Raw genomic sequence first — 17,424 nt, forward strand, 5'->3', positions numbered from 1 at the left:
GTTTAGCGAAGATGATACTCTCACTGGACAACTAATAAACTCCAAAACAAACTAAAGGACAATTTAAACACACAAGGGAATAGATTTTATATATGCAATATTATTCTGGCCCTCGTGTCCTAACAGATATCTGCTAAAACAGAGCTAAAACCAGTGCTTCCATTCATTTAAATGCTGGTTAAAGATCCATTTGACACAAACAACTGCTGCAACCTACTTAACTGACACAGGTGATTTTATTTTTTTTTCTTTGCAAATGACATGATCTAAATACTGAACGTCCTGGTGTGAAAATAGTAGACTTTAAGTTTCAATTATTGACATATAAATGAAGGTTTAACTGGGAGAAAGACTCCTGAAGCGATTGTGACACAATCTACCTGAGATTAGATACAACACAACAGACGAGTTCACTTTGGCCTGACATCAAATCAGTGGTAGAATGGATGGTATTAAGCCTATATGGCCTGTTTTTCAAGACTGTGGTGTTTTCTCTTTTGCTTGCTTCAACTTAAACCTATCCCTAACTCCAACCAGTGATGTCTGTGTAGATTCTCAGCCATCCAGGTCACGGTAGTCCCAGGAACTTCCGTATAAGGCAATTGGATGTCTCCTTTTGGTTGTTTCACCTTCATCCAAGTGGCTTCTCCAGTCCTGAACTAAAGCTCAGTTGAGTTTTGAACAAAAGAAACCTGGTGGATGAAGGTGAAACATCTTCAAGAACCAAAAAAAAAACACAACGACCAATTGCCTTCCACTGAAGCTCTTATAGGTCCAACCAGTTATCTGAGCTATACCAACCCTGTCTCTACAATATAACCTTCCCATACTGCTAAACTGCATTCTCAAATGTGTTTTGAAGGGAACATGATTTTGGTCTGATATCAACATGATTTAAGATCTGTGATGTGGTGAGAAAGGTGGCAAGTTTGAAAAGACAACCACCTTATGAGGTAGGAGGGCTGGTTGGTGACATAAACCAGTAATCAACCCAGAACACCAATGTCTGAGTTCCGTGATGGACCAGAGAGCATTAGTGTAAGAATTAGGTTTTGTTTTTTGTCATTTACTTTTGGTTTTCAATTGCTTTCTGGTTGGGTTTAGGAAAATATCACGGTTTGTTAAATCAACAATTTCCCTGAGGTACCCCACCAAAGGGACCAATAAAGTTCTATCTTGTCTAATCTAATCTAAATACTTTTATACATGCATCTTTAGGCACCAAAATCACTTGGTTAGTGTGAAGAAAGATGTAATAAAATACGACCTGTTCACTACATGTTTGAAGCGTTTGGTCCATTTTCTGGGTTACCACAATGACAAGTCCCCCCCATCTAATATACGATTCTTTGGCTGAAAGAGAGCGACAGTAAAGCAGTAAAATACTCGGCAAAGACACGTTGATTAGAAACATATTTGTGATGCATTACAAACAACCCTAATCCGGCAGAAGACCGTTTCCTTCAAAACATATTTCAGAGTGCAGGTTAGCTGTATAGAAGCATACATGTGGACACTTGGTTGGATATGTACAACTAAAATCTAAGAACTTAAAAACCAACCTCTGTTGTTCTAAAGACGTTTTCACATTACAGTGGAAGGTTTTGCGCGAAATGTTCTGCACTGGTCGCCAAACTGTTTACCACCCTGACTCTCCTGATTGTCATAACCATAAATAGTGCCATCTTAGCGACAGTGCTAATGCCACTAACCACAGATTGCTCCAACAGTGTTTTTGTAGCAGGCCTCATCTGCCCCAATACCAATCCTTAAGATTGGTTTGGAAAATCCCTAGTTGTGACCGACAACGGGGATCTCGGTTAAACCCAGCTGAGCCTCCTTCATGACGCTAACATCAACTGGTGCTGCTGTAACCAACGAAACAAAACTGATGTTTAAATGCCATTTAGCTGGTGAAAGAATACAAAACTGAAGGAGATAAAAATAGAATGCGTGGACACAAGGGTGCAAAAGGACAGACTGGGAGGAAAAAACCTGACTGCTATCTGGTAATTATATAGAGCTGCACTGCACATTTAGGTCTGAGGCAGGGTGCAATTACATTATGAACGGGTGTAATAAAGGTCTAATGTACATTAAATGGACTCATTAATGACACTATCTGGTGGTATAGAGGAGGTTAAAGTTAAAATTGGAGTTAGGTTATGTTGGGTTCAGAATATTTTGTCAACAGGTTGTGGAATAATTGGCTAATTGTGGTGTCATCTTCCAAATAATGCACTTAGGAGATCCATCATTCAGTCAGATGCTACATGGTGCATTATGGGTGGATGAAATAAAGCAGATATGGATAGAAACTGCTCCGCAATGTCAAACAACCTCCACTTATCCGCACAGCTGAACCAGCGCAATTAATCTGATCGTTTTTCGACATATTTTGAGTGTTATTTTTGATCAGACAGCACTGAGAGGAAGAAGCATTCCAGCGCATCAACACATCTGGAGCAAATCTCACAGGAGCTGCTGTTTCTTGACACTTAATGATTTGCAGCAGAAACACATTCAAAAAATAAAACTCACACTGTTTTCAAAAACCCAGAGTTATTAAAGCTTGTTTTTGTTTGCTTTTTTTTTTTTTTTTTTCCTTCAGTAGGGTGGTAGCGGATTCATTTTCAGTTTGAAACACTTGGAAATGAAAAATGAGCAGAGCCCACACATTCCAAGCCAATCTAAAAGGTGTAAAACACTTCCAGATGGCTGCAGGAAATTATTGCAGCGTTTGCATATCACCAGCCTTTTTCCCCCCGCAACCATCCCAGCCGGCCCCAAAACTGTCTCGTAGTTTGTTTGTTTTTTTAATTTCTTATGCCGCTTTTTCACCAGGACAAACCAGAGACTTAAAGGAGATTCTTAATCTCGTTTGTGTTTGCAGAAACTCCAAGGCCGTGAGCATTTTGAGTGCAGGAAACACCGTTAAACCGCCGGTGCCCTCCAGCCCCATCCACCACCAGCAGCAGAAAAAAGAAAAGAAGGTACTTTTCTATTTAAAGAGCCTCGTTTAGAGACCTCTGGCAGCCAGAGGGGCAAAGTGTGGAGCTCCACACTGGGCCTATTGTTTCATAAGTCCCATTTGTGAATACCTCAGCTGGACCAAACCCCTCCATTAAAACAACAGAGCCACTGCCGCTCTGCTCAACATCCCCTCACACTCCAAAGTCAACCGAGAACGCGCCGCCGTCCAGATGCTTAAAGTGCTGCGGGACAACATTTAACAATCACCGCATGAAAATCATTTTATCGTGACAAAGCGTGCACACTGGAAAAACATCTTTGTCCTCGCGAGTCTTAAAATATTACACCTCCTCTGAGAGCAAACCTGTGTTGCCTACTTCTGTCTTCTTTCAGTTACTCCCTGATCTTCTTTTTAAGAGGAAAAATATGCTCGAAGGCAAAATTTGAGGAATAATGACTCGTTTAAATGGCTTGTTGCAGTGCAGATGTTTTTTGTCAAAGCAATACAAAGAAGCAGATGATTCAGTACACAGGTTTCCTTTTTATTAAATTGCATATTCACCAAATTTTACGCTGGCAGAAGAATAATCTATTGTCAAACCTCATAACCCAGCCACCCTAATACAAAGTATATAGCAGTAATTTCACAGGACAGGGCTTCTTTGACTAGATTTATTTTGTGTTTCTTAGCCATTATTCGTTACCCATGAACTAGATTTAAATCCCCAAAATGTACCTTTTACTAGAAATTACAGATTTAATTAATCTGAGTATAAAATATTTGGTTGTATGCATGAAAAAATAATCGTACAAGCAGCAGTAAATATATAATCTTCTTTTTTTCTTATTAAAAATATAAAAATTTCATATCTTAGCTGTGTAAATTGCACCTCAAAGTTGAGAAACCCTGCATCTGAGCGTGTGGACTGACAGTGACAACACTCCAAACTGTTTTAAGCATCTTAGTGGTGTTTTTTTGTGGGTCAAGTAGCGAGAACGGAGGAAACGCTCAGCAGCTGGTGGATCTTTAAGACGGCTGTAAACAGCACTGCTTTTCCGCCTCTCCGTCCATCAGCAGAAAGCTCCACTGGTGTCTGCGAAAACAGGAAGTGATTTGTTAGCCTTCGGTATCAAAGCGAGCCGACACACTAGAAGCTCTAATCCCCGCTGATGCTGAGCTTTAGGCAGGAGGTTTACATTTACGGCTTCGTGGAGTTGAGAAGCATGAAGCTGCCTCTCAAATCCAATAAAAACCTCCAGCAGCTTTCCATATATACATATATATATAAAACAGTCACTAAATGAATCTAAATATAGCCGGAAAGTTCAAAACTGCAGGTCAGGACCCAAAAATGCATCACAAAGTTCCCCCTGTTAGATTCCCATAACAGAAATAGACACTTGTTGCCGTAAGTTCCAACATGTTATACTTGGACCCCATTTAAAAAAGAAATTCCAAGGAAAGAAACTCACCGGCTGAGAGTCCAGGAAAACTAGTTAACTAGCTGGGAAACCAAGCTGCGTTTGCTGAGCTGTGAGCTGCAAGCAAAAAAAAAAAAAAAGCAGTGAAGGAAGTGTTAAATATTTCCGAACTAAGTGCAAAAAAAACAATGTGTCCAATTATCTGCTGGTTATTTAATTACTGGGCAATGATCAACTCAGGCTTAGTGGATTTACCTCACGTGGAAAGCTGCTCCTCCGTCTTTCTTCCACCAATCCTCTGATCAAAATCCATTCTGATTGGCTGCTGATTAACACTCGTTGGTGTTAATGGTCAGTATTAGAAAAGTAATCAGATTACTGGCGTGATTTGTTAGTTAGCATCATCGGCTCCTCTTAGAGTCAAATGTGTTTATTAGTCGAGAACATCATTAACCAGATTTATACGGAGAACTTTGAAGAGAAACAGGGAAAAATAGGAACATTATTTACTTCAGTTTCATGCAGATATTACCCATGACATTAAGTGGGGGTGTAGAAATCCTTCTTTAATTACTTGGGGCATGCATGATTTACTTCTGGAGTAATTAAATGAGGCTTAATGCTACAACATAAACATGTAGACTGCGCCACTTGGGACGCCGTAACTATTTCATTCAAATTTGTTTTTACAGCTGAACGCCGAGTTAGAACCATTAGAGAAGCAGCAGGCAATTATTTTTATCTTAAACATACAGCTGAAGTAAACTGCAGGGGGGGCGGCCACATTAACTATGACTTATTTAACCTAATTACATGTCAAGTCCCAGTTTTTCTCGCAGTGAATGGCATGCACAGCAGCGTGAGACGCCACCTGTGATGTTGTGACCTGATTTTGATTAGTTATTGGAATTAAACAAGCTCAGAGGAAAGTTATTTTTAATCTGTCGTTGAATCATACAAAATCTGAGCCAGCAAATTCCCTTTACCCTCAGTGTCAACCTTATTTATTTGTATTTCTGACATATTTTTTGAGCTCCTTCCCCTAATTGGGGCCCTGAGCACTTACTTCCACCCTCCCTCTCAAGAATGACTTCATTTCTCGCTGTGTAAATGTTTGTTTTTGCAGAAATCAGGCGTCTTTGTGCTTCCTCCTAATAGGATTTTACGGGGGATTTATAAGCCAAACCTGCAAACTAACATGTAATCCTTTCAGGAAAGAAAAAAAAAACAACAACAACACACAACCCCACCAGACCCATGTTTTTCCACCTGACATCAGCAGTGTGTGAATTATTAAAAAATAAGTGGCATTCAACCTTTAATCCAGCGCAAAGGAACGAGAGCTAATGAACACGCTAATGAGCACTAAGCGAGAGTTGTTCGAGGCCAGTTCGTGAGCTCACTTGGCAGCTCGCGACACACTTCACCGCTGCTTTAATGCCATCACCTGCTGAGCTGTTACTGTGGCAACAATCGTGTAAGCATGCACCGGCACCTATAGCAGCACCATGCGTGAATCCTGCTTCAAACGCGTGTCTGTCTCACACTTTTCTTGCTCTTTTTCTGTCTGCTTTTGAGTAAAATAACGAGAGAGAGAAGAAAAAAAAAAAAACAACCCATCTCTGCAGCACAGCGTCACCCAACTCACCTGTAAATCAGGAAACTGGAGATTCCAAATATGATAAGCGCTAAGCCAGAACCCACAGCTACAATACCCAGAACTGGCAGATGACCTGGAAACAGGAGGAGAGAGAGAGAGAGAGAAAAAAAAAAAACAGCATTACACGCTCGGCGGCTTCTCATATGTTCAACAGATGTCCACGTTCATATCTTTGAAAATGAAGAAAAAAAGTGTGATGTGAAGAAACACAGCTGTGACTTCCTGAAGTGCAGCTGCAGCGCTTTAGCAATCTGTCAAACCGCAAACACCGGCAACGATTTCACACAATCACACCGCGCCGCCGACGCTCCTCATGTATATTTAAAGCCCTAATGGAGACCAATTATACCACCTGCTGTAAATCAGCGGGTAAAGCTGATTCTCATGATTAGAGATGTATCATTTCTGACACTGATCAACTCCAGACAGCGTTCCACCTCGCTGCATTCGTAAAACAGTCAAACCGAAGATTTCTAACTTACTGGCAGTTAATGTAAGTTACATTCTATTTGCAGGATTTAGGTTTGGTTCATAGCGTTGCATAAACAATCAGAAAACACATCAGGTCTCCAGATTTTAACGTAGTTAGCGGATTTGTTTTTTTAAAGTAGTGATCAATAAATGTTCTCATTCAGTATCACCTCTTCTGTATGACCTACAGTCGTACTGCAGCCTGGATCACACTCACACATGCTGTTACAGGAATTGTCTTTTTAAAACACAGTGACACTCATCATTTGAAAAGTTCCAAAAAACATCCATCCATCCATCAATACATCGCTTAATCCTCACTAGGGTCGTGGGGGGCTGGAGTCTATCCCAGCTGACTCAGGGTGAAGGCAGGAGACACCTGGACAGGTCACCAGTCTATCACAGGGCTACACTTAGAGACAGACAACCAAGCACACTCACATTCACACCTACGGACAATTTAGAATCACCAATTAACCTCAACATGTTTTTGGACTGTGTGGGAGGAAGCTGGAGAGAAGAACGCTGCACGGGGAGAACATGGAGACTCCACGCAGAAAGATTCCAGTACCCCCACTGGGACACGAACCGGCAACCTTCTAGCTGCGAGGCAACAGTGCTACCAACTGCACCACGCTGCCGCCCATAAAACATACTGAGGAATTATTTTAAGGTTATAGTTTTTGGCATTAAATTGTGGAGCTCCTTTCAACAATATTAATGCCCCTATTAAAGTCCCTATTTTATTTTGGAATATCAGCAACATATTTCACTCTATTTGGGGGCATAAATTATAGAAATAATAATAAAGTGTTCAAAATGGAAACCCAAACCCCCCCAAAGCGGTCCTTTGAAGAACCTTTCTGAGGAGTTAGGAACTATTTTGAAGGTTCCTTCACAGTGACAACGGTGAGGAACCCTTAAAAGGTTCCTTGAGGCTTTTCTATTTCTAAGAGTGTACCGAGCATTGACACTCATTGTATAGTCATCGCACAGACATGAGTGCATATAAATACAGTAAAAAATAAGAAATATTAAAGGAATGGGTCAGAATGTTCCTATTGTTTCCTACTAGGAGGGACATGAATGGTAGCAGCTCCCCACCCAGGCCAGCAGATTCAGTTGGCATTTTAATACATACTAAGCATGAATTACTGATAAATAAAATGAAGAAAAACACGTTAAAACACAAAAATAAATCACTACAATAACTAACCAGAAGTAACCTACCAACAATCTATAAAGATGTATATCTGAACCAGACTTTGTGACAATCCACCCAAAAACTGACATTGTCCTAGAGCAGGGGTGTCCAGTCCTGGTCCTCGAGGGCCACAATCCTGCATGTTTTAGATGTTTCCCTCTTCCAACACACCTGATTCAAATGATCAGCTCATCATCATCAAGCTCTGCAGAATCCTGATAATGATCCTGATCATTTGAATCAGGTGTGTTGGAAGAAGGAAACATCTAAAACATGCAGGATTGTGGCCCTCGAGGACCAGGATTGGACACCCCTGTCCTAGAGTCTACTGCTTGGTGGTGCTCGAGTAAAAGTCACGGGATCATCAGGGGTTTATCCTCCTAGGACCATGAATGTCTCACCAAAGTTTCAACGGCAACAAACACTGCAATCTCCTGGGGCCAAAACAACCAACGTGTCCGTCTGAACAGCACTTCTGTGGAGCATCTTGAGCTAATATAGCAGGAATCGTCCTCCCCTCGCCCCAGCTGGCTGAGGCAGATGGCTAACCTACCTGGGCCTGGCTCTGCCGGAGAGTTTTTCCCGTTAAAACTGAGCTATTTTTTTCCCATAACTCAAAGTGGTTATTAGGTTTCTCTGTATCACACAATATTGTAAGATCTTGGCTTTATGGTGTGAAGTGCCCTGAAATTACATCCTCAGTGACAATGTGGACAATCAGAGTCTTGCTGCTGAACCGAATCTTGTTAATACAGTTCCAACTTCACTGATGTACCTGATATGCTAAACCTAATTACTGATTATTTCCAAAGTGCTGTCCCCAGTGTTTTGTTTTACTGAATTTAAATTCAACTTTAAGCAGACAAACACAAAACACACTGAAATGTTCACAAATACCCCGACTTCTCCACTTTGTGTTTGGTAGTTTGTTGTGATGAGACCAGCGTCTGCACATTGCAATTATCGCTTTACTTTCTAATTATGATTACAGTGATCGCACTCCACCGGCCTCTCTGTGCTAATAATTGCAGGTTTCCGCTTTTATGATTAATTTCAATTATCTCCATCACATCAAGCAGAAGTTGTGAAATTCCTGAACATCCATTTTCCTCGATGCCAAGAGTGACACTGGAAAACGGCGACATCCAGGCTCTGCAAATTACTCGCGGTCGGCTTCAGATTTAGGGACAGAATCAGATTTACAGCTCCTGCACTCATTATCCTGCCTTCACACCACAATACATTTATAATTGCAGTGGTTTTCCCGCTCGCTACATCATCCGTGACGGTTCCCTCTAAAACTGTCACTCTGTTCATACAACAAAGACCACTTCCAGCACGTATCTTTCACTGCCTGTCACTCGGGCGAATATTACACTTGGCGCTTTCGCTTCGTTGGGGGAAGGAGCTGGGATGAAATTAAAGGAGAACAAGGCATCTATCATCGCCGCATCAATGAAAATATCACAAGCCCTGTAGAGATGACAGTGATAATATAAACAATGCATTAGTGCGCCGTAATATCCATCTGATGAGCAGCTCCATCTTACGCAAGAGGAGAAAAAATATGCCATTAAGTGCAGAATAATTTCACTTTATGTCAAAGCCGCGCGTGAACTTCCTCCTCATTATTCTCTCCTCGGGAAATCAGGGTGTCCATTAGTAAACCTCGTGTTGCTGGTTTCTAGCTGATACTTCACCTCAGAGACAGGTATAATCATCTGTAGGCAGGTTTAAATCCAAGCACGAGGGTTAAATGTTTAAATGAGTTGTCATACCGTCGTTGCAGGAGGGGTCGTCTGTTGAGAAGACACAGGGAGGGTTATCCAGAGGTGGAGCGCCGCTGGGCCAGTGGATCTTTTCCATCTGAGACCAGATGATGTCTTTGGTGGTCCCGTTGTAGTAGGCGACAAGCTGTAAACACACAGAAATACGGATTTAAAGAGATGAACACACAGATACAACAGTAATGTGTCATTTCTTTAAAATAACTATATATGTTGATAATATTGTGCGAGCTTGTCTAAGGCAACACAACATCTCACTAAGGGTTTCTTTTATTAGTTGGAAAGTGAAAGTTTTGCACTTTTATGACAAAATTTCCACAAAACAAACCCCATTCATTCCATCAGCCTCTGTCATACGTCTGTTTAGTGCTAATTAGCAAATGTTTGCAAGCTAGCACACTAACTAAAACGGCTGAACATTGTCTGTTCAATGTCACAAAGTTGCTAATGTCATTGTGAACATGTTAAAATTGACGGTGTATGAACGATAGACATAGTGACGGAGGCGTCATCCGTTGTTGACTACCTTGATGTCGCCATGTTGCTCTTTTAAAACCAAATAGTGGATTTGACTGAGCAAATGCAAATACAGTTTACAAAATTAACATCACGCTGTATTAAAACAGACTTGAAACTAGTTATAAAGACCATAAACTCATTAGAAAAATGTTTACTGAGGTAATAGACCAAGTGAGAAGTAGGCTCATTTTCTCATAGGCTTACATACAGTCGAGCTCCAGGAGAAGTTGCCCCCTGCTGGCCATTAGAGAGACTGCAGGTTTAACTCATGCCCACCCTGCTTTCACTGTTCAGATCTTTTGTTATATAATCTGTGCATGTTTCCAAGCTGGCGTTAGCATTTAGCTCAAAGCCCTGCTATACATATAAATACAGCCTCATAGAGCTGCAACCAAGACAGCAAACTGTAGGTAGCTTCTAAAAACTGCCTTCTCTGTTCAGTCCTCCGTATCCTCCATGTGACGGTATGAATGAACCACAGCCGCTCAGCTCGTCTTAGACTAAAAAGCTGTTTAACCTGACATTTTAGAAAGCTTTTTTGCAAAATATGATACTTATTATATATTTATATATATCTTCTGTAAAAGTCCCACAGTCTAGTTTTAAGTCATCAAACATAATTATTTCCAAAAACCTCATTTACCTCAATCACTACTTCCTTATCTTGTTGCCTCAAAGTAATACATTTTTCTGTAATTACGTGTTTCAGACCAATTTAATTGCCCTAAAATAATGTGAAGGGCTACATAAAAACCTCATTACAAGATATTTAACTTAAACTGAGATAGGAGGGCAAATCAATCATTCCTTTTGGTGAAGTAACCTAAATGTGAGCTGTGTCGTTCAAATCAAATAATTAGGTCACAACGAATAAGAGCATTTTAGCTTCTTAAGAAAGTCAGACACTAAACTGTGATCTCACTGTAAATAATGACATTTGCTGCAGATCTTGGCTTCAGTTGTTAAGACAAGAGGAAATTTAATATTTCCGTACCGCATTAATGTTAAAAGAGTTTCACTTCAAAGCACTTTGCCATTTCTTCAATCTGTATTTAAAACATCGAAGCCAAACTACAGAACAAACTGCAGCTACACGAGCAGCGTTGGAGCAACATCCTGAGTGGCTTTATTCTGACGGTGCGGCTCCTACGAGCAGCATCTGTTGTCCTGCTGTGAAACACGACTCCCGTGTTTCTAAGTCGCCGGAGGAGGTTTTATGTGTTCCACCCCTGCTCCCAACATGTTGTGTCCTCGCTGCTGAAACCTCGAAGGCCGTCACCCCTGAGGAGGGTCATCAAAACAACGCAGAATGTGATGGGCGAAGGGGCCGACGCTGCTCGTCTGAAATAGCTGCAGCTCAGTGTTTACTGCGCTCCGCTCGCTGCCAACAAATCCTCCTAGAGCCTTTAAAGTCTTCAAGTCACTGTGGATGACGCAGCCTATTTCCAGTGCAGCTGAATAAACGTACACAAATGTAAAATATAATACACACCGTGTGGCCAACAGTTAGTAGATACCCATGCAGTATATCCACATATGATATTAAAATGATTTTTTAAAAGAACCTGGCTTTGTGCAAGAGTTGGAACAGAAGTAGTTCCTCACAAACTGTTCCTGCAAAGCTGCTCAAAAAACAACTCTGTAAGCTGCAGCATTAAAGGGCAACTCCACCAATTTTACACTTTCTACACAACTACTGCATGTTTAAAAGAGGCTGGACAAACCTGATAAACTTCCTCAAGACAACCTTTTTGCAGCTGGGTTGCATTGTGGGAAATGTAGTTGATTTGACGAGGAAGAAATAGATTATATCTGGTTCTGCTGCATTACCTTTTGTATTCTTTTTCTTATATTTTAAAGACCCCCTTTGGTTTTTTTTATCTTGTCAGCATGTCCATGTGGTGTTCTTGATATGCTAGAAGATCAGTCCGTGCTGTGACCGAAGCTGCAACGTAGCAAAATCACAAATTCAAACATCTGGGGTTTCACTCATAACAAACCAAAGGAACTAATCGTGTCAACTTGCAGCGTGAGGCTTTCTGCATCATTGTTCTTCAGAATCATTTTGCAGCTATTGCTAAATTACTTTAATATTGCAACTTGCCATTGAGTAGGGTAGGTGAGCTGGTGTGCTCGAACTGCAGAGGTGTGGGTGGAGAAAAAAGCAGAGGCTTCATAGATCTGCACACTGAAGAGGAAGCAGCAGCGTCGAGTTACATCTCAGCTATTTTAAGGCTGGCAAAGATTATGTGTAGCTTTGATACACAAAGATGAGTTTTGAAAGTGTAAATGATCCATTGTGAATCAGAGGTGCAACGCTAAACCACTTCAGTCATTAAAAATTGAACCGTAGTTCATTATGTTGTATGAACACGATCATGAAGGAGTTTGTTTTTCCTCTGTAACTGTGAACATAGCAGTGTACGAATAGAACAGCTTTGCACAACAAGGGTTGTCGTACGGTGATAATCAAGTATCTGTCACATTTAAAGCAACCGCCAAAGTGCTTCACGGTAGAAAAGTAGTAACCTCAGTAGATTAAATATTGAAGTTAAGTCCCTACGGTGTCATTTATGGTGTGAATTTACCTGAATTGTTGAAATATTGCAGATTAAAGCTATACAAAAAATATCTAAAATACAACTTCATCTGATGATAATAAACATAAATGCTAAGAACCGACAGTATTAATAATAATAATGGAGATTAACATGACTAATTTAGAAATTCACGCTATGTGCATGAAAACCCAACAAATCCAAGGATTCCCTGTGAGCAAGCTTTGTTTTAATTATTATTTTTTATCTGTTTTATCATGTCTTTATGTTTTTAAATGTCGTTTTAATGTTAAGTAGGAAAAAACTGTTGACAATGTTGCTGCTAAAGAATCCTGAGGGAACGAGCAACACTTTTTTCCTACTAACGTAGCACCATCATCACATATATGACTTTATTATTATTAGAAAGAGAAGAATATGGAACATAATGGAAAATATATATAATAGAAATATAAAATATGTATGTTTTATAGTCCGTTATAATGATTAAAGACAGGTGATTTCCATAAATGGATAAAATAACTTACAGAAATCGCCAGTTGCACAACATATAAAGTATTCCAACACTCTGAGAGCTGAAACTCTTCCCTGCTCGGATGTTTTGAAGCAGGCTGCAGGCGACTCGGGTCAATCGGCCATCTGAGTCGACCAATTAAAAGCCAAAGATAAATGAGACCAGGAAGTCACGCTGACAGTCTCTCAGGGCCGCTATGAAATTCTAACTGAAGTCAAATGTAGCTAACCCACTTCTTCTCCTGCCCCATCGGGGAAAGAAAAAAAAAACAAAAGACACAGCAGGGTTTTTAGAACGAAACATACACAAATATTTTCATCAGACTCGGAGGGAAATTTGAGGTTTTATGCATCTTATCATTAAAGAAGTCAAGACCCCAGATTATCTCACACACAGTAACGTCCACTTTCCATTTGTGACGTCAAACGTGTGATTTCACTGAATCTACGGCCAAACTAAAGCGACGGCTGAGGTTTGAGCTGTGAATAAGTAATGATGAAATATTATAATCGATGCACATGAAGTAAATCTGGAGAGTTGTAGGTAGAGTTCTGCTTTAAAGGAGACAAAGTAGGTTTTTATGGATTAAAAATAAAAATATTATTACTATTTGCACTGTGGGGACACTATAATGATTGCAGTTTTCCCTAAAAACCTGCCACGTGCAAACAAAAAAGCTTTACATTACAGGAGACTTTTTTTAATTATTAATGTGTCTTAATGTCTGTTAAAACACTGTAGTACACGGAGCAATACAAAATACAACTACTTTGTTTCTCATTCCAGTTCATTTCTGACAACAGTTTAGCGAATAATTTGATAAATAGCCAGTAAAAGATCATCTTCCATCAAGGAAACTTACAATAATTACATTATAATGTAAGTTAGAATAAAAGTTTTTACTAAAAATCTACTTTTTCTTTCCCCAGCTGGACTGATATTTGTTTACTCAACATTTTTTATCCATTTTTTGGACCAACTGTAATGTGCTTTAGCACCAAGTTAATCTGGGGGGTGTTTTATGCCTTAATTAGAGCCAACAGTGGTGAGATGAGAAGAAATGAGGGTACAGAGAGCCACTACTGTGCCCCTATAATGTGTTTTTTAAACCAATATGCTTCCATTTCTTCTGTCCAAAAAGTTGTTCCTATTAATGATACTCAGCTAACTCCACTATCATATAGTGAAAAAGCCACTAAGCAAGACAAGGATCTGCTGAACTGGCTTATCAGTCCCGTCCATGCACAGCAAACCTGCCTCTGCCAAATGTGCTTATCAGCTGTCGGTGACAATCTGTTTGCTCCTGGGTGTATCGTTCCTCTATCCGTCATTACAGTCACAGCAGAGGTTTGATACGACACGCTTGTGAATGTTTTCCTCTTTAGGTCCTCTCGTTATGCAATTTGCAAGGTCTATACCTTACTTTGTTAAGTGTTATGTGATGACATATGTGGCAAACTGCACTATACAAATAAAACTAAATTGAACTGAACTGAAAGCAGTCAGACTGCTCTTCTCCAGTCTGCAGCATTTAAGACAGTTCAATCCAATCAAGTGTGACCACAGATTAAGATCTTTAGAGGAATAACAGCATCACATCATCATCATCATCACATATATGAACAGCAAAAGTTAATATATGAGTTTATTTTGCAGGCTTTCTCCCCCACTGACTTATGCTCTTTTAAATCAGTTCTTCTTCACAGACAATCTCATCCCAAATCTTACTGCAAGTACAATTACTCCAGTACAACCGGAAGGTAGCTGCACTTCACTTAAGTCTTTTCTTTTTGTTGCATTTCAGAGGGAATGTTTCATTTCATTAAGGAGTCATTGTACAAATTAAGATGTTTACACACAAAACATGAGAAGATATATATTATTCTTAGGTATTACTTCAACTACCCAACGGTTTATACACGTACAGCTGAAACAACGGTTGATTTATCAGTTGGCTAATTGACAGAAACTTAATTAGCAACTATTTTCATAATCAATTCCATGATTTTTCATAAATATAAACATTTGCTGCTTTTTTTTGTATAATTTTTAAATTTATTTTGGACTCTTGGTTGGACAGGGTCACTTTTGGACTTCAATTTTATATATTTATTTCTCACAGTTTTCATTTTCAATTGGAAAAAAAAAAATCACTAATGACGGTAATCATTAGTTGCAGTCCGATGCAAAAAAGTTCAAAACTAGCATCACCTCAACCAGCTACAACAGTAAAATCCTGCTTGATCTTCCTTGTCTTTGCTGTATTAATGTACAGATAGATCTACTGTAATAAACTCTGTCAATTTTAATGCTCTAATTGCATTGTACTAATTATACGTACATACTTTTACTTAAATAACATTTTAAATGCAGGACTTTTGCTTTTTTTTTTTTTTTTTTACAGCGTGCTATCAGTCGTTTTAATTAAGTAGAAGATCTGAATACTTCCTCCACCAATAAGAAAATGAAAGACTTTGACATGACACATTAGTGTTAAAAGAATAGTTTGTCAGATGGTAAGTTTAGTGATCCACCACCACCGATATCAGTCAGAACCTCAGTGAAGCAGTAAAACCATGGCTCACCCCGTACTCTCCTGTCTGCTGGTTGGTCATCGCCCACAGGTTCACGTCTATATTTCTGGCATTTTTGTCGTCCATAGAAACAAGCCCTGTCACTCCTAAAAACACAGAAAATATCAAATTAAAGGCATGACAGTGTGTCTCCATTAATGGTCCTGACACAAACTAAGATTCAGGAGTTTTGTCGAGTGTTTTTCTTTCAAACACTTAAAGATAGAAGTTGATGTATCTGTTAAACCAGCGAACATTATCGCCACCAAAACACCCACAACAACGCGGCGAAAGTTTCCATTATCGACCCTGTTTTCTCAGTTTTCTCCCCATCACGCCGAGCAAACAAGATCTCATCAATCCTTTCAAGCTGAAGCAACAAAACCCCATTGTTCTGCCCCTTTCAGTCCAACATGCGATCTGGCAGAGCAAACAGGGAAGTGTGCGAGCAGCCACATCAAACACCAAATGGACTATTAGCTGGAGTGTTGTGTGATAACTGTTCAATAACATTATAATTGCTGTGTTGAAAGGGCAAATTTAATCGCATCTTAGGTTCAATGGTGCTTTTCTAATATCATGCAGACGGCCTATTTATCAGAGAGCGCCTTTGATCTGAAATGCAGCCATCGTTTTGTAGTGAAATGATTGGCAACATGTTAGGTGGAGACGCTTCATTTATATATTTATCAATATCAAGTTGTCGTTTTGCACGAGCTGCGAGTTGAAATCAGCCAGCAGAAGTAAAAAAGCACCAACGTCTCACTTCATTTATTGTTTGAAAAAAGGTTTGCAGATGTCTGAAGCTGTTCATAAGCGCTGCTCACCCCAGAAATTGCGGTTCTGTGTCCGCATTGTGATGTTAATGCCGTCGTTCTGGGCCCCGCCGTCCGCCAGCGTCTCCTCCAAGGCCATGGCGTACAGCACAAAACCGTCGTAGAAGCTGCCGGCGATGTAGTCCATCTGCAAGGAGAGAGGGATAACTGTTACCACACGGCAACAACAGGAACCTAGGCCCAATTTTAAAAATATAATGACTTAATATGTGTGAAATAAGTCTCACGTGGCTCAGTTTTCAGCTTAAAACACAACAAAGATGGTTAATTTAACTCACATGTTTAGTGAGTTTGTCAGATGACGGTGCGATTAATAAAAATCAGTAGCAGCAGAGTAGAAATGGTTCTGAAGTGACTGCTGGTTAACATGTAGTCTTAATGGGCTGCATCTCAGTCACTATTTCATAATTATTCTGTCATTCTGATACCAAAAACAGAAAAATCCATAAACGAGAACAGCTTCACTGGGAATTCGGCTGCATTCAAATGCAATTTATGTGAGCACGTGAGAGCAGGATCTTCCTACTGTTGTGGTGCCATCAATCATAAATGTAATCCACTCAGTCTACACTTCATAAGATGCTGAGAGTGCATGAAGACTCTTGTGTTCACTCTTGCAGCCAAAAGCAGAACGTTCGGTGAACTTTGCTCGTAGCCGAGGCAATTTAGATCAAACAGTAAATGTCTTCATATTGTAACAGCTTTAACTTCACCTCTCCAAGTTTATAATCACCACAAAACACAATAAAAATAGATTTTCACCATATGGGACCTTTAAAGGAGGAGAGGTGTAAAAGCATTCTTCTGTGAAATTATACGATATTGGCTAAAGCAAGTACAAACTCATTTTGAAATTACAGACTATTGCATTTTAGTGAAGCTCACTGGTACAAAAGTTGAGATGAAA

The 17,424-nt window shown here is 39.9% G+C and overlaps 1 protein-coding gene across 1 annotated transcript in view; it reads right to left on the reverse strand.

Moving 5' to 3' along the window:
• Positions 1–17,424, reverse strand: part of npr2 (natriuretic peptide receptor 2) — a 79,891-nt gene that overhangs the window by 42,373 nt on the left and 20,094 nt on the right. Inside the window, exons 4-7 of the mRNA XM_008289045.1 lie at positions 16,509–16,644; positions 15,694–15,788; positions 9,509–9,644; positions 6,044–6,128 (exon numbers count right to left, since the gene is read on the reverse strand). Of these exons, the coding sequence (XP_008287267.1) occupies positions 6,044–6,128; positions 9,509–9,644; positions 15,694–15,788; positions 16,509–16,644 (452 nt within the window). The remainder of the gene's footprint in view (positions 1–6,043; positions 6,129–9,508; positions 9,645–15,693; positions 15,789–16,508; positions 16,645–17,424) is intronic.

This window comes from Stegastes partitus, unplaced genomic scaffold (assembly GCF_000690725.1).
Source record: "Stegastes partitus isolate 25-593 unplaced genomic scaffold, Stegastes_partitus-1.0.2 Scaffold590, whole genome shotgun sequence".
Taxonomy (NCBI): domain Eukaryota; kingdom Metazoa; phylum Chordata; class Actinopteri; family Pomacentridae; genus Stegastes; species Stegastes partitus.